Genomic DNA, 23,562 nt, shown 5'->3' with positions numbered 1-23,562 from the left:
CCCTAGTAAGTCATATTCAAACAAGAATAAAAATGCAAGATAGATATAATTACACCTTGTACACTTACAGTCTAATAGTATTTCCACTGAAAGAAAAAACAAACTCCAATATTCTCAGGTGTTAATAATAAAAGTGTATTAAGTCATACTTCTAGAGGTAACAGACACACACCTTTGTGTTACTTGAAATCTGGCCTGCTAGCCTGCATGACAAATGCCTATTTTCTTTAAAATTGCAGACCAATGTTTAGATTGCAGGGACTATGAGTGCACAAAACACAAACCACTTGGTAGTTAATAGTTTACAAGAAATGTCTGTGCTGAACTCAGAACTGCTAACCTTCACCATCTCGAGCTGCTTGGCAGTGAAGCATTTACAAGCAACTGCACATTTTTGTTTCAATACAGGCTGTTCAGAAAATACACAGTGATTTTTTCTCACATCAACTCTACACGGACTCTTTGGCACCCAGAGTTGAACTCTTATGCATGGAAATCTCCTGCAATCAAAGAGTATGATGGGTACCTGGGTGTTAGACACCCTGACAGTGGATGTAAACACTGTTAACACACTTACAAAAAAAATCCTTACAAGTTTCAGAGAAAACATGAAAAGAACCCACCTTTCCTTTTAATAATGCTCTAATAACATATTTAACTTTTCCAATACCTTAAATATTTTTGTAGTATTGGATTTCTGTATAACTATGGAGTAGCAGAATATGCTTTTTTTTTTTTTAAGAGACAAAATAAAATTTTAAAAGGACTACAGACTTAAATTTCAGGTCATTATTTTTGAATTATTGTAATTACACACACACAAGAAAGAAGTTATAGATTGCTTTTTCACCATATTTTTGTAATTTTTCCTTGTCGGACTAAATCAAAGGATATGTAACTTAAAAGTCTTAGATTAAAAAAACCCTAACATTCTGCATCTAGATTTTCAAATGCAATATAAAGTAAACTAACCAAGCAACTAACATCTCATAATTTAAATTTCCTATTCCTTTAAAGTTCACCATTCAGGTTTAACACAGACATTGCTGATTTCAGTTTCTGGCACATTAGAATTAGCCTCTAAGGGAAATTCTCTCCATTGGTGTTCTCCTGTAAGTGGAGGCACAGCTATTAACAGTTGTAAAAGATTTTAAAGGGGTAGGGAGGTTTGTTCCACTTTTCTTTCCCCCCCACCAAATCCTAGATTTTAAGTACAAATACTGAATCAAAAGTTCAAAAATTGCTCTATCCTTTTTTTTGCCTTTTTTATTAAAGAAAAAGGAAAAAAATTAAAAAGGAAATACTTAACTAGAAAGTTAAAAAAGAAGAAAATGTTACTGGAATACTTTCTTTCCTTCAGCTTTGGCTATCTACATCTGGCCCAGCTTGAATCAGTTACTGTTCATTGCATGAGGTTTCACCATTTAAGTTTTGTTGCCAATATTTATTCCTGGATATAATTCACAGTTATGGGGTTTAAGAAATATTTGTCCATACCCCAATATGTGCTAGCTGATGAGTGCAAAACATAACAGCAGAGGACATACCAGTGGTGCTAGTTGATGCAGATCCTTTAAAACACCCAGACTCTACCTAGAGCAAAACCTAAAACCAATGGATCTGCCTAACCTGAACCACGCTAAAAAACTTGCCTGCGAATCAGATATAGTCACCATAAAATCTAAACACTTCACAGTTACAAGCAGAATGTTCAAAAGATTTGGTCATTTTTTAAGGCCTTTGACTGTCCACCAGATGATGGATGATGTGCATCTGAAGGCAGGATTGAATCTGAAGCAGGCTGTGACTGACTGAAGCAGGGATTTATACACATCAGAACTGTGCTGTGTATTCCTACCTGCAATGCCATTTTTTGTAGTTTCCTCCACCAATTCAGGGGGTGCAATAGAAGGAATCACCAGATCAAATTGGTTTTTGCCTGTTCCTATAGGAAGCAGGAAGTAGAAAGGCTCAACTCCTCCCCATGGAGTCAGCACCTCATTCACCTCATCTGTCCCTGGGTTTGTGCCAGGAGGACAAACCACAAAACACAAAGTAGAGGAGAGGCAGAGAGAACATACTGGTGAAACAGACAACTATGGAAACCACCCGGACCACCGAGGCGTTTTGGTCTGCTACAGAGCTCTGTCTTTTGAAGACCATAGTATTCACACACATGGTTTCTTTGGGTTTTTTCAGTTGTGGCAGGACAATTTTTTTTTTCATTTATAACATCATGACTTGTCAGTTCTTTTAAGTTTGTCATTATTGCAGGATAATCCGACAAGGACAACCTGAAGTCTTCTTCCTCAAGCTTACTGTGCAATCACATAGTAGCCACTGGCCGTCGCAAAAATGGTAAGTTTTTTATTTTTTAATTAAAGAAATTTAAGCTTTAAAATGGCACACAATGAATCTGCCAAATCAAAATATTCAGTTAAAAACTGATTATTACAAAGGCCCAAAGTTGTCAAAAGTTACTAATAAATTGAACGAAAATGAGTTTATGACAAAAATTTGCTATACAAGGAAGCAAGCACATCGGGTGCAAATGACAGAGACGATTCCTGCAAAGGCTTTATATGTGTTGGGAACCTTGAAACACTGAAAAAACAAGTAAAAGCATTTAAATAATTTACATAGGCTTCCTTCATGAGGGTCACTTGTATGGAACCTTAGGGTACAAAAGTTTTCCTCCAGAAATGAAGAAAGAAAAAAAAAAAGGTGCCAGTCCCCCAAAGAGGCAGAGCACACAGGGAGGGCTATGTTTGATCTGACTGGCTTGCCAGCTAGGACACAACACAAATAATGTTTTTTAAGGGCTATGTCAGTTGGTGACCTTTTGTTCTAGGAGATCAGATTAAATCTTCCCCAAGGTTAAGGATGCCATTTAGTTTGAACGATAATTAAAGGCAACAGGCCAACTGTCTCCCTTTGAAGTCAACCAAGTAACAGGAAGAACAAATCTGGACCTTTAACATATAGACAAACCATATTTCTCTGATAACTACAGTTAAGGTTCAGCATATGTATGCCAGTACCCTCACTGATTCAAAACCAGAGGGTTGTTCCATGATAAAAAGAAAAAGAAAAATAAACAATTTAGGTCCAATGCTCAGAAGTGCTGAAGATTGAACCAGATATTCAGAAAGAATGAAATCCAGAATTTTATTAGTAGAAAAGGAATTTCATTATAGTTTACTAGTATTATATACTTTCTTTCCCCATTTTCCTATGACTGGAAACAGTCTGGAACCTTGTCTAGGTTTCCCCAAAGAGGTAAAAGGAGTATATTATAACCCTGCCTAAGCTAATTCCTAACTAACCCAGTATGGCTTTTTCCAGCTTCACTAAACATTCATTCCTTATTCACTTCTCATATTTCAGATCTCACTCACAAAAAGGCACAAAGCTTTCTGTCACTTAAAAAAAGGCAGTACTGGTACCTAACATTTCCAAAGCAATACATTTGTTTGGCAAATAAAGAAGAAATGGGGGTAACATCTACTTTCTCTAGATAAAACCATTATCTGTTAGTAAACTCCCATAAAGGGAGCATCAACACTTAGATTTGAGGACATAACTGATACAGATATCAGTCCCATAATTCACATGAGGAGCACAAGTTCCTGAAAATTTTATTTATACAAAGTCTGAAGATTACACCTAGAAACGACAGAGGCTTTGCTCCCTCCCCCAACCCCCAATAAATATTCTGGTGTTTTTTTCTCGAAAGTAGGACACAGAGGGGTGCTGACCTCTCCACTGGGAAGGAATAGAGTCATTTTGCCATCTGCAGGGAGAATCCAAACTGCATATGGTGACGACTTGCTTTCTTTTCCAGATTCAAGATTAGCAAAGAGGGGCTAAGAAATTTGTTTGAGAACTTAAGAGATACATGGCCACACACATATAAAATATGAGAAACAGGCAGAAAGCATCTCTGCAGACTCTTAAATACAAATGTACAACGGTTTTCAAGGTTACCAGCATTAATAAAAATGAAGAACAAGTTACACATTCAGAGAAATCACTGCTACACAGGGCAAAGTTTACTGAAAAATGGCATTTTTTTTGCCACACTGTGTAACTGATGTTGAAAGGCTGGGAATAGATTGAGGTGCTTGCTAATGATAACTTTGAAGAAAGAAAACAACACACTTAAAACTCAGACTGATTGCAGAAAAGGTGTTTTATCAACTGCTCTCTTTATGAATAAATATGAAACTACCAGGAAAACATTTAAACAGGTGCAATCACAACTGCATATGAAAATTGAGTTTGGAGGCTGTAAGGAATCTTAACACAGTTAAGAAAGAATGAAAGCAATGTATAACTGTGATCACAGCCGATTATGCATGTATCACGCAAAACAGGAATGTTGTCATAGCAGCTATAAAAATGTCAGTGAAAACTGAACTACTATTACCACGTTGTAAATGAAATGAAAAATGCAAAAGGAATATATGAATGAATACATTAAGGGAAATGTTATTTCTTTCCTGGTAGATAAACAAGCAAAACAAAATACATTCTCATGAAACGGAGTAATTTGTATGAGCAAACATGCACAGACAACAATTGCAGGAGGCCACATCTGCACAATACGATTGGATAAAATTATTAAGATTTTGGTAATAAATTTTCCAGCCTTAGAAAGGAAGGGACACTAAAAAGGTAATGTTATGAAACCAGTTTTAAAGTAAGAAACCAATTAAGTAACAGATTATATTAAGGGCCAATATTGTTTATACTTAAGTAAAGGGAGCTGCTTCTGTCTGCTAGCAACAGCAATTTGGCTTTCAGTGTGACTACATTCTTAAAAACTGTAGCGGCTTTTAAAACAAAACATTGCTAGCCTTTTATACACCATACTCATTACAACCTTAGTTAACTACTTGCACAAGTGCTTAATGCTAAAAATAATTAACACAAAAAATAGAAAACCCGCCCAGGGCTTAGAGCTGGACAAAATAACACGAGGACCTACTGGCATAAGCAAATCCCTCTGCCCAAGAGCCCAGGCCAGCAGCAAGCTCCAGTCAGGCAGAGGACGCTGGCCAGCCCGCAGCACTCACGCAGCAGGATTAAGGCTCTCATGTGGATGTGGAAACATCATGTATGTTGTTCATCTGTTCAAGTAAGTACATTTAGGGTTTTTGGGTTTTTTTTAGATAAAATTAGTCTTTCACAATAGCCAGCCGCTGCAAAAGGAAAGTCTAGCACATAATGTCAGTCAAAACAAGTCCATGTAGTACTGGATATTGGAGCAAGCACTGGGTAAATATATGAAGGTTGAACCTTCATTTCTGCATTAAAATAGCAATTGCTTGGAATATGCTTACAAACAACGAAGTTAAAAAAACATTTTTGAGTTCCTAATGTGTCCATAATTAATTCACACATTCAGCTGTTGAGTCCAGAAATATGTTCCTGTTGATAATTTGCATCTAATGCTTCAAAAACAATCTGGCACATTTTTATTTGCCTTAATGCCTGAAAGCTATTACCAAGGCAGTGCTTTACAATGTCATCATCATTGTTACCATGCATGTGCTTTAACTAACACTGCTCCTTAGGTCTGAAGAGTTTCCCTCAAGAATTAAACAGTTTTGTCTCAGGACACAATGTCCTGATGGTATCTTAATGGAAGGGAACGTATTTACCAAATAGCACCTTAAACATTAAATCAATTAGATTTCAATTACTGTGTTAAATAAAATACACTGGAAAATGGGAATTTTACAAGAATTAAAGCTGCCCTCCTTCCAATATTGACTACATTCATTTCATATAAAATAAAAGATTTTTTATTATAAGAGAGATTCTGAGAAGCATTAGTTGTCCTCAACTCCCAAATCAACAAGAACGAGGAACGAAGCCCTTCACAAAATCAGGCCCAAGTATCAGAAATGCTTTACATCCTCATCAGAGATGCCCGGGGGTAGTATTTCCACATCTATAAAAGTCAGTTCTGCAAAAATAATCCTTACCTACATCCTTTTCACATACACGTACATTTAGAATCTGCTGTGACAGGCAGGAGTTCAAGACAATCCAAAATTAGTTTAAAGTTTTATTTATGTAATCTATAAATTAGTGATTTTGTTAAGATCTGAACTTATGAAAATTATGAGTTCCTAAATCAAAAGATAAAATTGTTTGCTTCAGTTTTTAAACAGAAGAGGAAAACATAACTGGGAATATACTGGTTTACGTTTCATTTTGAATACCATCTCAGCTCCTTCACCACTGTGCTAGTTTCATCTCAGCAACTGAGCTTGGTATCAACTGCTAATTCTTTCAAACATATAATCAACTTTCTAAATTGCTGCTTTTTAGAAAATTGATTCTGTAGTTATTACTGCAGTTTGACCTCTTATGAGCAACAAACTTATTTTATTATTTTTAACTATTCTATAGTTTTTAAATGTTAACAAAATAACAATCCTCCATTTGGTAATTTTTTGTTTAGAATACTTGTATGCATCTGAAAGAAACACAACTGTGGATAGATGTTATCCCTCCTCTTTGTGTTTAATTCTGGCAGAGTGTTTCCAGAACTTGAAACACGATCTCCAAGGGCAGGAAAGGTAATTCCAATATGTATTGGAGTAGAGTCCTACACTACATACAATGTATGATATGTAGCTGGCAATATTCAAGCAGCATTTGGACAACATCCTCAGACACATGGTCTGAATCTTGGGATTGTCCTATGCTAGGGCAAGAATTGGGCTGGATGATCCTTGTGGGTCCCTTCCAACTCACAGCATTTATGATTCTGTGATTGCATGTTTCTGTGTCACGGCTTAGTACTCAGAAAACTCTCCCCATTTCTCCAAACATGGTGTTTGGTCATCCCCATCACATCACTCAGGGAGGTATTTATCCAGACAGCAGTCCAAGAAGCAGACCAGTGAACAACTTCAATGTGACTCCTGGAAGTTTCCCTCCAGCACTCACTTTTGTCCCCAGTGGCTCTCAAAGCACAAAGAGGGCCTCACGCTTCACACTGCACACACCACAGCACGTCCTGCCTGTGCCCACTCCCTTGCTGCTCACCAGCATTCATATGTGAATTTTGTCTGGGAGCACCGGCAATTGCACATGTAGGGACAGGACCGGCACTGGGGAAGGGCTCTGCTGAGCTCTGAGGAGTTGGACAGCCTCTCGTGAGCCCACAAACGTTTACACTCCTCTGGAGCTGGAGGCAGGAAGGTCCTTCAGCAATCCCAGTGTTAGGGCATGACCAAGAATCATCATTTTCCCTGTCCCAGCACTAACTGCACCCCAGCTGAGTTTCCCGCGCACGTTTGCCAGGAGACTTTTTTAGAGAAAGGGAGAAAGAAGGGTGGGGACACTCGTTTGTCTTTTCTCAACATTAAAGAGAAAACATTATCCATCTAACCCAGACAGAGAGAAGCACTGCTGTGTCCACTTCTCCAAACAGCTAAGAGCCCCAGCATGGATCCGAATGCACTTTCCCTTGATACTGGGCAACTGGACCTGCCTGCAGAGTCTGTGGAATTTTGGGCATCCTGAAAAATATTAATTAGGGCACCCAGCCTGGCTGTGGGAACAAGACAGCTGTAAACACCCAACAGGAAAACCCTGGGCCTGATCCTCATGTTGCCTATGCAGGGCTCCCTTGGCAGTGTGGGACGGGGCAGTGCCAGGGCACTTTCCCAGGGGCAGCCACCGCTCACGTGCTGTGCGGACTCAGCGGTGGCCCCATGATGAAGACTGAAGTTCCATGGCTCCCCCAGCCCCTGGGGAGAAGCTGCCCTGACAGATTTCTGTGCTTCTGGCTGCTGCCATGGCTGCTCAGTGCCGTCCAGAGAGCCCACAGCTGTGTGGGCCCATCTTCCCCTGCCCCTCAGACTGCAGATCAGAGGCAGTGGTGGGTGCAGAGATAAGGGGGAGAGGCTTTAAACATTGCCAGGTCAGCGCAACAGGAGGTAAGCAAGTACAGAGGCAGCAAGAACTACTGAAAGTTTTTGATATACTCCCAGGTGGACTCCCCAACGCCTGTAAATGTTTCAAAGGGGGATCTCCTTTCTGTGGGCATGGAAATGTTTCAAAGGAGCCCCAATCAGTGCAATGTTTCAAAGACCTCTACTCTTTAAAAATTCCACCCTGAACCCCCCCTGGCTGAAAACATTTCTAAACAGATCCCTTCCTGGCTAACCAGAGCTGAGGAGGTCTGTTGTGCTGCTGACAGCCCTCCTACAGGCCCCAGTGTAAAATGAAACAAAACATCTCCCATTTACCTCCCCTGGGGATGTATCCAGCCTGCTCCTTCCCCAGGGACCCTGCGCAGGACCCAAAATGCCTCTGTGTTTGTGCACAGGATATGAAGGGCTAGAGTGCAGAAGGGTAATTTTTCAAAGCAGTGTGTGGGAGTAGCACTCGAAATTCCCTGCATACTGCTTTGAAAAAAATAAACCCCCTACCTCCATGAATTATAAGCAGGGCCTCCCACTCCAGACTGAGAAGCCGAGAGGTTGAAGAGGGAGGTACAGCCAACTTAACTGGATGCACTTTTTAAGACTACAATGTAAGAAATAACTGAATTCTTTAATCTTATTATGGACACTGATAGTTAAGAGGTGTCGCTGCTACAGAGCAGGGATTCCCCTGTTGACAGTCACTTCAGCAGAATAAAACTAAGCAAGTGTTTAGGATATCTCAACTATTGATTTTGTGTTTCTCAGAGTATGAGAAGAAAGTGCTGCTGAGAGGTCTTGGATTAACAAAGCCAAGGGGTTTTTTACCTAACAATTACATGTCAAGGCTAACTTCATTGTCTTGGCTCACTTCAAATTCAAGAGAGAGATAAAAATCTCTCCCTGGAAATGCTCATCCTAGTCACACTCTTATCTTAGATTGGTATCAATGATTCATTTTCCCCAGATGGCACCTCAATGACTATATTAAACCAGACACCTTAATTTTAGACAGATACAAGTTCATTGAGATGAGTCCAGTTTTAGACAGATACAAGTTCATTGAGATGAGTCCAACCTTAAGCTCCTGAGGAGGCAGTCTGAGGGCAAGCTCCTCCCTGCCCCACAAACACCTGTATGTTCACCCAGGGATTTCAGTGCCCTCCCAGCACAAACAAATCCTCATCTGGAGATCTTAAATTGACAACGATGACATTAATAACCTCTGTGACTCAGACCTGGACTGCAGAAACAGCTATATTAGCTTCTTTCTCTCGCTGCCCATCTGGCTAGACTTGGTCTAACACAGAGAAGGGAAACTCTGGCACCCCTTATTTTATAAGTAATAAACCAGTCTGAGTGGTAAGGAGGCATGTGCCTGTCCCTCCTATGGCCTGAGTATGGGATCAAGGCTCTCAGGCTTTGAACAAAGGGCACAGGAACAAGCCTGAGAGGCAATCCATCCCTCTCCTTACTATTACTGACGCAGCACTATTCAAATTAACACCAAAAATCCGCACAGCATTGATTGCTGGAGAAATGGTGACATCTAGTCTCTCCTTTCCCCTTCAGTATTCGCCAGTAAAGAGCAAATACCAACAGCGGACTCAGTGACAACCCCTTTTCAGAGGAAGTGACTGTCCTAAAGAGGAGGCCCAAGTGCCTGTGAACCATCTGAGATGCCCAGGATGGGAAGAAGCTTAGCTCCTTATTACAGGTTTCTATACTTAACTCTTTCCTAAACTGCACCACAAAAAAAGTGATGACTTGACCATAATGAACATTCTCAGTCTTTATCTCATCAGAGAGACACAAAAACATGACTCCACAATGGAATAACCACATAATTTCTTACCATGTCCTGGCATTTACAAAGTCCTAGGTATACAGACCTGAGTCCATATGCACCTTTGCATTTATATAGGCTTCTTCCAAATAAGTATAATAACTCATGTAAAGCTTCAAAGAAACAATAGGTATAGTTTTCACAAACAGCAGCATCAGTTTTCTAAGCATCCTATGTCTCCTACCACTGCTGTTTTCTGATAGCACTAATAGCAAACTGTGTAATATCATAAATGTCATTGTGTATTATTCCAGACAGCAGTATTTTGATACATAATGATAGATAAATAAACACACATCAATTACTAGAAAATGAAGACATTATATGTTTCCAAAAGGAAAAAGAATTCCCATCTTGATCTTAACTCAGCACTTCATGACCTTTGTATTTAAAAATCATTTATTAGCTACTGGATCACAAATTGAGTTGAAACAAGTGCTAAGCTTGCCTAAGGACTTCTTTCTTTCAGACTTCTTAAAAAAAAAATCTAGGGGGGAGTTGTATGAAATCACTATGGTCCAATTAACAAGGATCTCACTCTTCAAGCTTGCAAACAAGAGATTACATTAACACCTGCTACAAAATCAAACATTTTTAGATATCTTCATCTTAACCTGCTTGACACTGACTTCTAACTCCTGCCTGGCTCTAGGATGAAAATTATTGTGACTGACATGTATATTTTTCACTTGGGGGTGGGGGTGCGAAGACCATCTTAGTCCGTATTTCTCTATCTCTGGTATTTATGTATAATTCACTTCAAAGATAATAGGAGTTACATACACGCCTTGATGAAGGAATAATTTCCTAAATGTAAAACTGTTGAAGGAAAACCATTACACTTATGGGAGATAAATGCTGCATATGAACATATTAGACACACAGAGCGTGCTGTAGGGTCCTTCAAGGATCTCATCCTACATATGCCTACAGTGGCATGTGTAAGTAACTCCTTTGTGGTCTATGCATCAAAATAAACCGACCTCTTGGGCTAACACATGCATTTGTAACATCTGTACAGACAGGAAAAACATTTCTTTATGTTCATCAGAAAAGCAATCATACAGCTGCAGCAGAAATACAACCCATCAGATTACAATAACACTTTACTACACACTCTTGTGACAGGACTGTAGTAAAAGACAGCAAGCACTGATTTTTAAAACATTTGTATGTCTGAAAAGTTGAACTTTCTGAAGTCCATAATCGTTGGGAAAAGAAAAAAAAAAACCACTGAAATAACTGTAAGTGTTTTGTTTTGACAGTGTTCCTCAGGAATTCACCACACTTAGCTGGGAAAATGCTAGCAGTTAAATCTATTCAATGTCATGACATACAAAATTGAAACATAATTGCTCCTAAGTGGTTGACAACTGGCAAGTACTTTTTACATGGATAGAGAGAAATTTATGCTATCAAATGGAAGATACTGTCAAAAGTTTGATTTTAATATAAATGAAAATGCTACATGAGGACTCAAAAGGATAAGGAAAAAAGCTCAGCAGTAACACTTTTATAACCACATATTTAAAAAGCTTTGAAGTGAAGAATCATTACATCAAAATCATTTTCCTTGAAAGATAAAAAAAATAAATTGCAGCATGAATATTAACAAGTTATTAGAATAGTGAATTTCAAAGAGTAGCAAAAAACAAGCAGCCGATGAGTGGCCTAGTTTAAAGAATGTCTTACCAATCATATGGTTAGCGACATGGATTTGTATCTCTCTCTCATTCTCAAAGGTCATCTGGCACTTGATGCATTGATAGGTCTTTTTCTGTTTAATAACCAAAAAGAGATTAGAGAAAACTGCACTGTTACATAAGGCAAGTGTGATCATGAATACAGCATGTTACGTGTTTCAACTTTCCTCCACCGAGGCCTTTTCTGCTCATATATCCCCAACAAGACAGTAAGTTGGGCTGGGCTTTTCCAGGACCACAGATAATATCTCTAATTAACAGCCTGCTTTAGGAGAATTTTTTCTTTCAACTTAAAAAATTTCAAATGATAGTACTTGAAAATCTGATTACTTGAGCCATCATCAGATTGCACATGTGATTTAACCCATTGCAGTAAAAATTCCTGCAAAGTGAAATAAAAGACATTGAAAGGTAACTCTGTTTTCAGAAAAAGACCAACTTCCTCAGAAAATTCCATCCTCAGTTAAACTCAAAATAAAGTAGGCAAAACACCTTTAATTACTTGGGGAAGTGAAGGACAAAAGGAAAAAATACATTTTGTAATGGTCTTCTATCAGAAGTCCTGGAAAAACTGCATTACCACAAAGAATCGTTTCCTAGCACAATCTGTTCTGTATTTTCTCTGTCTCAAAGTCATACCAGGGAGGCTGAGCTGCAGAAGTCAGGAGATAGTGTGAAGAGGCAATTACATGAACCATTTATTTAAATAGGGAAAATGGGGTTTGCACTCAGCCTGACAGCGGTGCATGTACTTGTGCAACATGACAGGAAAAAATCCAAGAAATCATTTGCAGAAATTAAAATGCATGTTGAGAAGTTAGACATCCGAGTTAGGAAAAAAATAAATCAGTAATGCTAAGCTTTTCTACTCTTGCAAAAACACGTATTTCCCAAAGCAGGACTATGGTGCTCTGGTCTAATGTGCATGCTCATTTACTGCATGGGAACAGGCTATCCAAATAGACATCTTTCGACATGCAATTTAGAAAAATCTGGCCTTGTGTGTCTTCTTCCTGGAGAATTACTTCTACTGCAACGCTTGCCACCAGGCATGAGCATGAGCGTGTGGTCCGTACGCTTATGGCCAGAGTGGCTGGCAGCAGAACGTTGGTACCTGAAATCTCCACACGCTGGCCACAAGCTCAGTTAGCTGAGGAATGGATGAGAATCCCAAGCCATTAGCACTGAGAAACCCCATTCAGTAAATAACACCCTCTTAACATTTTTGGAGCAAAATATTTTGTGGGTATTTTTTGTGCACTGTTAGATGCACTATATTTTTCCTTACAGCCTCCACCCCACACCTAGGTATAGAATCCCATTTTTAGGACAGCAGTGATAAGTCAGAAGTTTTGAGTTAAACAGAGGAGTTGCTGTCACCCTCTCAGCCCATGGGATCCAATTTCCTCAAGCACCTGCTGAGGAAAGAACAAATTAGGTGCTGCCAAGAGCTTCTTAACTACTTCCCATGTCATCAATGGCAACAAGTTAGCCTGCTGGAGGTTAATGAACATGCTGTAATACCATAATAAAAAATGCACCAGTCTATGGATGTTATGTGTATTCCATGGATTCTGTACACAGTATGTGTTTGCACATAGGCAGCGCTTTCTGGGCTAAAATAACAATGGGTGATTAACATGATAATAAGAAGGCTATACTCCATTGGCTGAAACCTGACACAGCCAACCATATAAAAGGAAATAGTTTAGATTGGCTAGTTATCCCTAGGCAGCTCAAGAAAGTATCCTCCTGGAGTCCATTCGGAAATCAAGGCTGTTAATGGAAAAGCAGCTGGATTTCTGCAGCACTCTTTCTTGGGAATCTATTCCAGCAGACGAGCACAGCACACATACGTACACATGTCCTCTCAAACACACTGGCATACACACACTGAGGGCCTCTAACCTTAAAAACAAAACAAAACAAAACACAAAAAACCTTGGAAGAGAAAAATGGGATTGGGCGGCGAATGATTCATGTGGTTACATTTAAAATTTGAAACCTTCCTCTTCTTTAGAACTTCAAAGCTGACTAAGTTCTGTGCCTTGTTCAACACCTACCTCTGCTATGAGGGTTCCCCAAGTAACTAGCTAAGAAGGACAATATTTCAGCTCAACTCTGTTTCAAATCTTTAAAGTTATATTAAATGCAGACAAATGATTCATTTTTTAAAATTTATTTCGGTGCTTCTGAAAACTGCTTACTAACAGATCTGGAGACAGGATGTCTTCGTTTATCCACACACCCAGTGTAAACTTCTCCACACCATTTCACAAAATTATAAAACATTCTGCTTGGCATGACCACCCTTCAGAGAAGACGGCAGATTTCAGACAACTTCTGAGTATTATCTTGAGCCTCAGCTGAGAAACATGCATGCAAAAGAGCAGCTTAACTGAGGCAACGCTCTTGTGATAAGGTACCCCGCTTGATATGGAATGAGGTTAATAAACGGCCTCATAGAGACCACAAAATAACTATAGCTAGATTAGCACTCAAATTGATATGGAAAAGATGCAAGAGCTGAATTTTTGGCTCACTAATAATTCTTTTTAAAGGAATGACACAAAAACATACTTCTGTTCTCAGTAAATGGGGAGCACTAGTTTTAATACAAGGTTATGTTATTTGTGGTACCAAATACGTTCTTCTTCTACTGAATTTGGGGGTATCATGGCTTCATGAACATTACTCATGGGTTAGTTATCTCTTTTTAAAGTTTTGTCTTGACATGTGGTGACAACAAAGGTGCCCAGACTCTGAGGAGCTAACAGTCTACGTGACAGCATCTAGGTGACATAAGAGAGCAGACGAGCAGGTCTTCAGCTGAGAGCTCAATCCCCATTAAGTCAAGACACTTAATTCTAATCTTGGCACAAAGCAGCAGTATTAACAACAGAGGGTTCTGGTTTCTTTTCTGAAGCAACTATTGCTCCCATGGGTTTTCCAGACTGTCCTCCTTTAAATCTGGAAATGGTTTCCTGTTCTAAAAAGAATATATTCCTCCATTCAAGTGGATTTACAAGGGAAGAGAAGGGCTGCAGAGAAGAACAAAGAGAATGAACTGACTCCAAGAAAGGGTGCAGGAGAAAAGGAATTGAGTAAAGGAGCACAATAGGGTTAATTCTTCCAACTTTCTATGCCACCTCCTTTGCTTCTTCAGTCCGAATGACCTAGGTGGGCCAAATATAGTAACATCATTCAAGATGGAAATTTAATTGAAGTCTGAGCATGAGCCACTATCAATGTTAAATAAGTGTTGTTCATTATAACGACAGAACAAAATCAGGATAAATTTGTTGTATAAGAAAGAGCAGCCTGAAACGTGACAGTTCGCAGTATTACAAGAGGTAATGAGAAATCTCAATACTAAACAACTGCATGTTTCTCAAGACATGTACATTCCTCTAAAAGGCATGTTAAAAGGAATTAATAAAATGTATTCAATACTGAAGCTCCTATGCACAGAAATATATTCAGAAAAATTAAAGCTTTACGACTGATGCAATCGTAATAGAATAAAACAAGGTCTTGGGCTATACATGTGCCAGATACTGAAACGGTACCTCCACTTGTGATACTCATCTAAAAACCCTTTTAGTCCTATCCAAATAGAATAGCTCATGTAGAACTAACTGTAACAATCAAACACAAATTGATGTTAGAGCAACCTTTTACCAAAAAGGCATATTTTATTTATTCCTCTTAGTGATATTCCACGCAGAAGACCACTGACTTCACTTAAAAATCTCCTAATACAAACCCTCTGATGCAGATGTTTCCATGTACAGGAGGCAAAAACTTTGTCTGGAAATCTACCTTCGCTGACCCTCATGATCAGATCCTGGTTAGATGTCCTAGAAACACAGGTGATGAATTCATAGATACTTCTTCCTGGCTATTTGCTATACTAAAATGTATGTTACTTCTTCCTGGCTATTTGCTATACTAAAATGTATGTGAGGAAGACAGAACACAGCAGCATTTTCAAGGGTTATGTGCTTTCTCTTTCATTCTTACAGATATTAAAAAAAACCCAACAACAAAACTGCCAAGCAATTCTGAGTGCTTTTTGATCCTCACCTAGCTGTCTCCAACTGATTTTCAGAACAAAACCTGCAAAAATTCAACAGAAAAAACCCCAAACAAAATATAAAATAATATTCATACTTCCTTTGTGGTGCTATATCCATGTGCACACATACACAAACATAAATACATACAGTAAAAAGGAATAATTTTTTCTCCTGCTCTATCTTTTTTTCCTACCAAATATTTTTACTTTTTATTCATCAAGAGCTAATATTTATTTTCCTCCTTCCTTCCACTTTGAGGTTAAATCTTCATTTAGTTTTTTTTCTGAAATTCCTCTAGGCTTCTACACTCTCTTCAATTCAAGAAGTATAACTAAGAGTGGAGCAATTTCAAAAGCTCAAAGAAGTTATATATTCTGTACGTCATTGTCACCTTTTCCATTTGCTTGGATTTCCTTCTGCTTATTCTTATTTACTCTGAAGTATATGCCCACTATTTAAAATCTAATCTCCCTATATTTTCTTTCTGACTGTACTTTCTCCTAATCTTCAACTGCTTTTCTATTTAAGAAAGAAAAATCTATTATAAGGTGTTTAAAAAAGAAATGTAGAAGTGCTCAAGAATTGGAGAGAAGCAGCTCTTGTCTGGACATCTGCAGATTACTCTACATGCATTGTGCACTTAAGATTGCTCCAGTAAAATGATATTTTACCTGTGCGCAGCATGCTACCAAGATGACAAGAGAGATCGTGTTCAACTTGCTTAGCTTCGCTATGAAGCCAGTGAAGTTAAGTAAACTCTATTCTTCAAATACAGCGATTTATCACCATTTAAAAGACAGTGTAATTCTTTGAAAACCCCTGTGCTACACAGACACAAAGGGCACTGGTTGCTTTGAGAAACCTGAGCAAAACACCAATAGTTTCTACATGAAGTGATATCAGAATTCAGGTCTTGCACCTATAATGAAGGGTAAGATAATGAATTATTCCTAATAACAATATATCTATTCCTGGGATGCATACTATAAAGGTCTCTGATATTAGCATATGTGCAGGCCATAGACACCTGTTGAAGGTACCATTTGCCATCATCACAAATGCTGATTTTTCATTATCTTCTACAAAGGAACTAAGACCTGCCCTCACGGGACGAAATTCAAAGCATTTACCTTATTGAAGAACTTAAAACTCTCCCCTGAGAGAACAAGTACAGAAGCTCTCAGTGAAAACAAAGAGTTAAAGTAAGAAATCAGAAGAGAAAAATGCAATGTATTCGGCTTCTGACAGCTGACAGGAAAGAAAAGGTAATCCTTTAGGCTATCGGTACAGCTATGTGAAGTAAGAATTAAACCTATCTAGGAGAACAGAGGTGTGTTAAGGAATTTAGAAGGAAATAAGGACCTGAGGAGGAGGAAGGAGAATGACCTAGCCAGAGTTCCAGATGAACTCTCAAAAGGCATCATGCAGAAGGAGTGATATTTCCATCCCTCAGTCTTCTCCAGAATTAGGTGTGTGTGCCTGGAGGCTTAGTCACACACTCACTACATGAAGAGGGAACTAATATACAGTCGTTTTACTAAAAAAGAAAAAAAGAAGGAAAAAAACCCCAAACTTTCTGTGGGATTTGCTCAGAAGCCTGGAACGGGGGCGTTGAGGCCAGCGGGTGCTGGGGCAGGCAGTGCCACGCTCCGAGCTGCCACGCACAGCCCCGTTCGGTTGGATGCTGCTGCCCAGCACGGCCCCGGTGCTGAGCCAGAGCTAACAAGTCCCACTGGGGACACAGCCTGCCCCAGCTCTATTGGAGCCACTTCAGCCTGTGTCCTCAGCACGTACTTAGGGTCTTCTCTTACTTACAGAGCCTCTGGTATTGCAGTTGAATGGTATTTTCAGGTTCTTTTAATGCAGTAAGATGTGTTTATGGGTGCTTTAATTAGCAGATCGAAATAAACAGGCATCTACGGCTGGAATTATTCATTAGGAGTTGGGTGCCTAATTTCCTTAGATACTTTTTGAAAATCTCACCCCATCATGTTTAATTAAAAATGTCAGATGATATCAATACTCAGATGTGTCTGCTGTTGGTCTCCTGAGAAGATTTCCAAAATCTACTTCTCATTCCATCTGTTCCTGACAGAGGAAGGCCTGACTTGGCCCATTCTTGAACCAAAATGTCAACAAATAATTTTAAAAGACTATAAACTGCAAATGATATTAATCTCCTGAGCAGACTTCTGAAACCTTACTTGGATCTGCATGTTCCCAAGTATCCTGTAAGCTAAGAAATGGGAAAGCAGGCTATCTGCAAATGCTGAAGGAGAGCGCAAATGTAACCCACATTAGACAATAATTTCCAGATTTGCTAAGAAAACTGCTTATCTTACAGGAAGGGTCACGAAGCAGATCTTTTTAAAATCACTTTTAAAAACACATACACGCACAGGCACACACATCCAAGTAGCCTCACAGCGTTCACTCTGCCAGACATCCATAATGACAAGCTCTTCAGCACAGAAATTTGTTTTAGGTGAGAATTTGGGAGGTCAGGTGGAATTCACTACATTTTTCCTCAGAAGTTCCTTTAACCTCCTGCTCGTGTTTAGTTCTCTGGTAAGAAAGAATCTCATTCCCCAGGTATGACAGATCAGATTTTTGATTTTTTTTGGGGGGGGGTGGTACTCAGCACCTCCTTTCTTCATGGAAATGCCACAGCTTTTCCAAATCTACCAGTTCAGCAACACCAGAACTCATGGACAAACTCAATCCCCACCATTCAAGTGTCTCAGCTCTCTGTTGGTAAATCTAGAGCAGTTTTATGATAAAAAACCTGCCACTAGGAATCAAGGAGCCTGCAAGGCTGAGCAGTATCCGATTTTTCTATGTGTGTTACTCTACGTTTCCTCCTGTTTTGTTGGGTTTTATAGTAGCACAAGTCATTTTATAAAGTGACAGTTTAAAAAAAAATAACATCAGATCAGTTGTCAGTCACACTGAAGCTCTACATTTTCTCCTTCAGAAGTTTTAAAGCTTAGCTGTACTTACTCTGGGAACAGGGGACGTCTGGGTGCCTTTCCTCTGGCCACTAGTCTCAGGCGTCAGGTCCCGGTGGTCTACCTGAATGTGGCTCTCTAGGTCTTCAGCACTTTCAAATTTGACACTACACTCTGGACACCTCAGACTGCCACACGGTCTCTCGTTCACCTCCTGTGGAGTCAAGCCCGAAGACTGTCCATTGGTGCTCCTGGTCATGCATCCAGCACACAGGCCATAGGGAAGGCCGTTCACATCCAACTTTACCAAGTCCTGCTTATTCCGGAACTCCTTCAAGCACAACGCACACTTGTAGAGTTTTTGCAAGGCCTGGCCGTTGGGTGATGAGGTTGCAGAGTTTCCTGCCAATTTCTGCATATGGAAGGTCCCATGAATTTTCAGCTCGAGGGTAGAGGTGACTGTCTGCATGCAGACAACACAGCGAAACCCAGTGAGGGAGTTTCTGAGATCAGGATGCATCTGGCAGTGCTCAATAAATTCCTCCTCACTCTGCAGCGGCATTTTGCAGATCCGACATGTCCCTGTATCCAAACTCTTGCTGTGAGTGACTTTGTGCTCCGTCAGGGTCAGCAGTGATGGGAAGCGTTCCCCACAGATGGGGCACATGTAGTGCTTAGCTGGGCCTCGATGGGTCTGCATATGCTCTCTCAGGCCATTTTCGGAGAAAAAGGTCCTTGAGCAGATATTACACTTGTGGCTGCCTTTGATGAATTCTGCTTTCTTCCTAGAACAGTCATCCTCCCCAGGCCTGATGTTATGGTCTCTCAAACGATGGTTCTGCAAGAGGACCTCCATAGTGTAGGCAGCCCCACAAATGTCACAGCCATACATGGGCTCAGAAGCATCTACATCGTCCTCGCTGGCTTCGTGACTGTTGGAAGCATCTGGATTCTTCATTAACATGTTCTGGATATCTGCCCCTTCTGTCTTCTTATTTGTTGGGGTCATGCCATTAGCTGTACCGTTTTCAGCGCTAGCATCAAAAACACAATGTTTCTCCCTCAAGTGCTTTTCAAGCAAGATGATGGCATGAAAAGCTTTGCTACAAAACTTGCAGTTGTATTTTTTGCTGTGAGTTGTGATGTGGCACTGCAGTTCTACCTCTGTGCTAAAGGTCTCACCACAGAAGATGCACTTATGAGACTTTGATGGATTCCCCAAGTGACTATGCTTCACATGGATCTGGAGATCCACCTCTTTCCTAAAATCCCAGTTACAGGCTGTGCAACGATACATCTTCTTTTCATTGCTATGCTTGACTGCCAGATGCACTTGGATAGATACCTTGGAATCAAAAACTTCTTGGCAAAGGGTGCAGTGATACAACACAAAAGTATGCATGTCCAACAAATGCTTCTGCAAATCATCCACCGAAGAAAACTGTTTGTCGCAGCTCTCACATACATAATGTGTTGAAGTTGTCATGTAATGTACGGTGAGATGTTGCAGAAGAGACTCCTGGGAATCAAAGTCTTCTTTACACTGAGGGCAAGACTGTTTCCTCAATAGCAACTCCAAATGCAACTTTAAATGGGTTTGAAAACTTTCAAAATTTGAGAACTTTAGATCACACTGATTACACGGGTATTCACCATTAGACACTGAGTTTACGCTAGCAGAAAGCCGTTGCCTTTTAGGGGAAGAGACTTCAACATCAGAAGAAACTGGACTCTGCTCTGCTTTTGACTTCTTATTGTGTGCCAGAGGAATGTTCTTGTGGTTTTCTTTAATATGCTTTGTAAGCTTCAGGATGGAGCCAAAAATGGGGGAGTTTGTGCAATAAGGGCATGAATAAACTTCCATAAAAGACTGTGTTGGCTGAATGACAGGGGAATCCAATTTTGAATTTCCTACATTGCAATGAGTCTGCTGAATATGCTCGGTCAAGGTTGCTTCAGTCAGAAAGCCCATGGAGCACTGGTTGCAGAAGAAAGCGTTGTTGCCATCTTGAGGGGTAGCATTTGGGCCGCAGTGAGTAATACGGATGTGCTCTTGTAAGCTGTTGATATCTGCAAACATCTCCGGGCAGTAGTTACAGTGAAAGGCAGAAATGTTGCTAAACTGCATCATGGGATAGGCATGGCTTTTGTGCACCTTTCTCACATGTTCATTCAAGTTGTACAGTGTAGGCATGGAATCAAGGCAGATCTGGCACGTGTGGCTTTGCTGAGGTTTGTCTGCATGAATGGTCTTCAGGTGGATCTCCAGAACAGCAAGGCTGTTGAAGTCGCGCTTTGAGCAGTACGGGCAGCTGTAAGTAACTTTAGACCAGTTCTGGCCTTCCTCTCTGTCCACAGACCTCATTTTCTTTTGTCCTCTCAAAGGCTTTAAGGTCGAATCTGGGGTGGAACCTCTTTCCACTGACGCACTGGAGTCGGGCGTTGCGCTGCTCATAGATGCCACACTCCCCAAGACTGGGTCAGGGCTGATGCTGTGATTGCTGGAGTCAGGTTGCCTGTGGCTGTCCAAGTGGCAATAGACTTCCTCCACTGAAGAAAACTGCTCCGGGCACATAGGGCACTTGTGTTTTTTGTTGGCATGGGCTTGATGAATGTGTGAGAGCAGCGAGTTTTCGTCTGCAAATACTTCAGGGCAATGAATACACTGCAAATCTGCCTTCTCAGAAAGCTGTGGGTGGCGTGTCATTACGTGCTTCTCCAAATCTTCAGTCTGACTGAATGTCTCTTCACAGTAATCACACATAAAATCATCCTTCTTCACCTCTTTCTCAGTCTTTGCCATATGTTCCTTGTTCTTTTTATGAGCTTGCATGTGACTCTGCAATGAGCTGGTAGATGAAAACCCACGTTTACACACAGTACACTTGAATGGTTTGCTGGAGCTGTGGGTTTTCAGGTGAATTTTGAGGTGGTCGCTGCGAGAGAACGCAGCCTCGCATTCATGGCAATGGTACTTTTTATCCCCTGTGTGAAGCTTTATGTGGCGATCCCTACTTCTCTTGTGCTTAAAAAGCCGGCTACAGTAGGTGCATTTGAAAGGTAGTTTGTCACTGTGGATCTGCTCATGCCTTTTAAGGTAGCTCAGGCGAATGAAGGACTTATCACAAAACTGACAGGGATACGGCAGGCCAGTCCCCCCTTCCTCCTCCCCAATGCCGAGATCACACCCATCTCCTATCATCTGAGTGGGTGATGCAACATCTTTGCTGGAGGGAGATGAAGCCACCCAGGAGAGTTGTGGGTCGTCATCACCATCTGTAATGGGAAAGCAGAAAGGAGATTAAAAACAATTCCCAGTGCATCTGTGAAATAAGGACAAAGCTCTCAACAACACTATGGGCTTCTGCTACTACAGCATAAAAAAAAAAATCAACTAAAAAAAAATCTCTCTTGAATTTCAGAGAGGGTTTGAGAAAGAGAAATAAAAATATATTTGTACACATAATTCACAAATATGCCAACATATAGTATTAATAAAAACCATTTTTCTTTAGCAGGTTTAACACCTGCTAGCTGTACTGTAAAGCAATAAACAATGAATAAAGAAAGCAACACACAATGTGCAATGAAGCAATACAAACATTTCAAAAAGCTACAGTGTTAAGTGATCACCTGTGATTTTGTGGGTCTTTTTAAATGCTACATCAAGATGATTTTAAGTAATGTCTCCATTAAACAAAATCCTTCAGTTCTCAAAACTGTAACAGAATGAAAGGCTGCTCAAAAGCAGAGTCGAACATCTAGGTGAAATAACAGCATCAGATTTGAGACAGCTCAAGAAAATCAGAGAAGAGATCTGCACCATTACCACGTTCATTCATATGAAAGGTAATGTTGCCTGCTTGGTACAAAACCAAACAAATTAAAAAAGCCCAGAAAATCACCATTGGAGATCTCAAGACATCACAAAACAATCAACTTCAGGATAAACCAACAATGGCCCAGCCTCTCTTTTAATAACTATTTCCTTTGCTCAATATGAGGCTGTGGAAAATATTTTATAATTTGATATTACCATAAGGAAACACAGTACTAACTCCAGCAGCAAAACAGTCATTTTAGGAAAAATACATAAAATGCTGGCAGCGTTCATAAGCAGAATTGTTAACAAGAAACAGAAGAGAGCGAGTTCAAATATCCTAATTCCAATAAATGCGGAGATGTTGAGTGAAGCAAAAATGCCACTAGTCCGATATCAAACCGAACCACAGAATCAAGCAAAAGTAAAATTAACGTAAACGAGGGAAGGCGCTGACCTCACATACATTTGGAGAGTCAAAAAAGGAACCGGTTCTCCAGATACATTGTCCTTATAAAACATTTAATGTTCCTACTTCAGCTCTTACTAAAACAAACCAATAAAAAAATCCCCAGCTGTGCGTGTAGGCTGCCACACGCGCACTCCTCGTGCCTGCCAACTACAGAGTCACCAGGCAGAGCAGAGCACATGTACGGCGGAGCAGCTCTCAAAGAAAGGCTTGGCTAATGAGGATATCACCACCGTCAGAGGCTAGCTCCTGTGGCACCGTTTCTCTGGCAAAGACCTTCCTTTTCAGCCTAGGAAAAGAGAGCGGAGCTACCTTCGACAAACTACACCAAATAATCACACACCCAGCAACTTTTCCAGCACGACGGGGCTGCCTGTTTTCCGGGATGTGTAGGTCGGGCACCCGCTCCCCTCGCCCCGCGCTCCCCAGGGAGCTCCGCTCCCCCATTTAACTGAACCTTCTGTTCCAGAGCGACGCTGGACACTGACAATGTGCTTCCTCCTGCTCCCGAAAGGCACCCCGGCTCTCAGCAAGCACCCACACTTCTAAGATGCTCAAGGTCTTTGTGCTCAACTAACTCGCCCAAGCCTGGTCGAGCCCGAACCTAAAACAGAGGCGACGAGCCCCTGATTTTTACGTAAAGTTTTCTCAGGCTTCAATCTCCCCACCCGGAGCTGCTTTCTCTCCGCGGCTGCAACAAAGCCTCATGTTCCCAATTTAAGCCACCTCTGCCGCCCGCCCCGCTGCC

General features: G+C 40.5%; 1 protein-coding gene across 1 annotated transcript in view; it reads right to left on the bottom strand.

Moving 5' to 3' along the window:
• Positions 1-21,796, bottom strand: part of ZNF423 (zinc finger protein 423) — a 100,341-nt gene extending 78,545 nt beyond the window's left edge. The window contains exons 1-2 of the mRNA XM_010163511.1: positions 18,578-21,796; positions 11,488-11,572 (exon numbers count right to left, since the gene is read on the bottom strand). Coding sequence (XP_010161813.1) covers positions 11,488-11,572; positions 18,578-21,727 — 3,235 coding nt within the window. The 5' untranslated portion in view covers positions 21,728-21,796. The remainder of the gene's footprint in view (positions 1-11,487; positions 11,573-18,577) is intronic.
• Between the last annotated feature and the right edge of the window lie 1,766 nt (positions 21,797-23,562).

Source organism: Antrostomus carolinensis, unplaced genomic scaffold (assembly GCF_000700745.2).
Source record: "Antrostomus carolinensis isolate BGI_N321 unplaced genomic scaffold, ASM70074v2 scaffold9402, whole genome shotgun sequence".
Classification (NCBI taxonomy): Eukaryota; Metazoa; Chordata; class Aves; order Caprimulgiformes; family Caprimulgidae; genus Antrostomus; species Antrostomus carolinensis.
The sequence above is the reverse complement of the archived record's forward strand: the minus strand, read 5'-3'. Positions and strand labels throughout refer to the sequence as shown.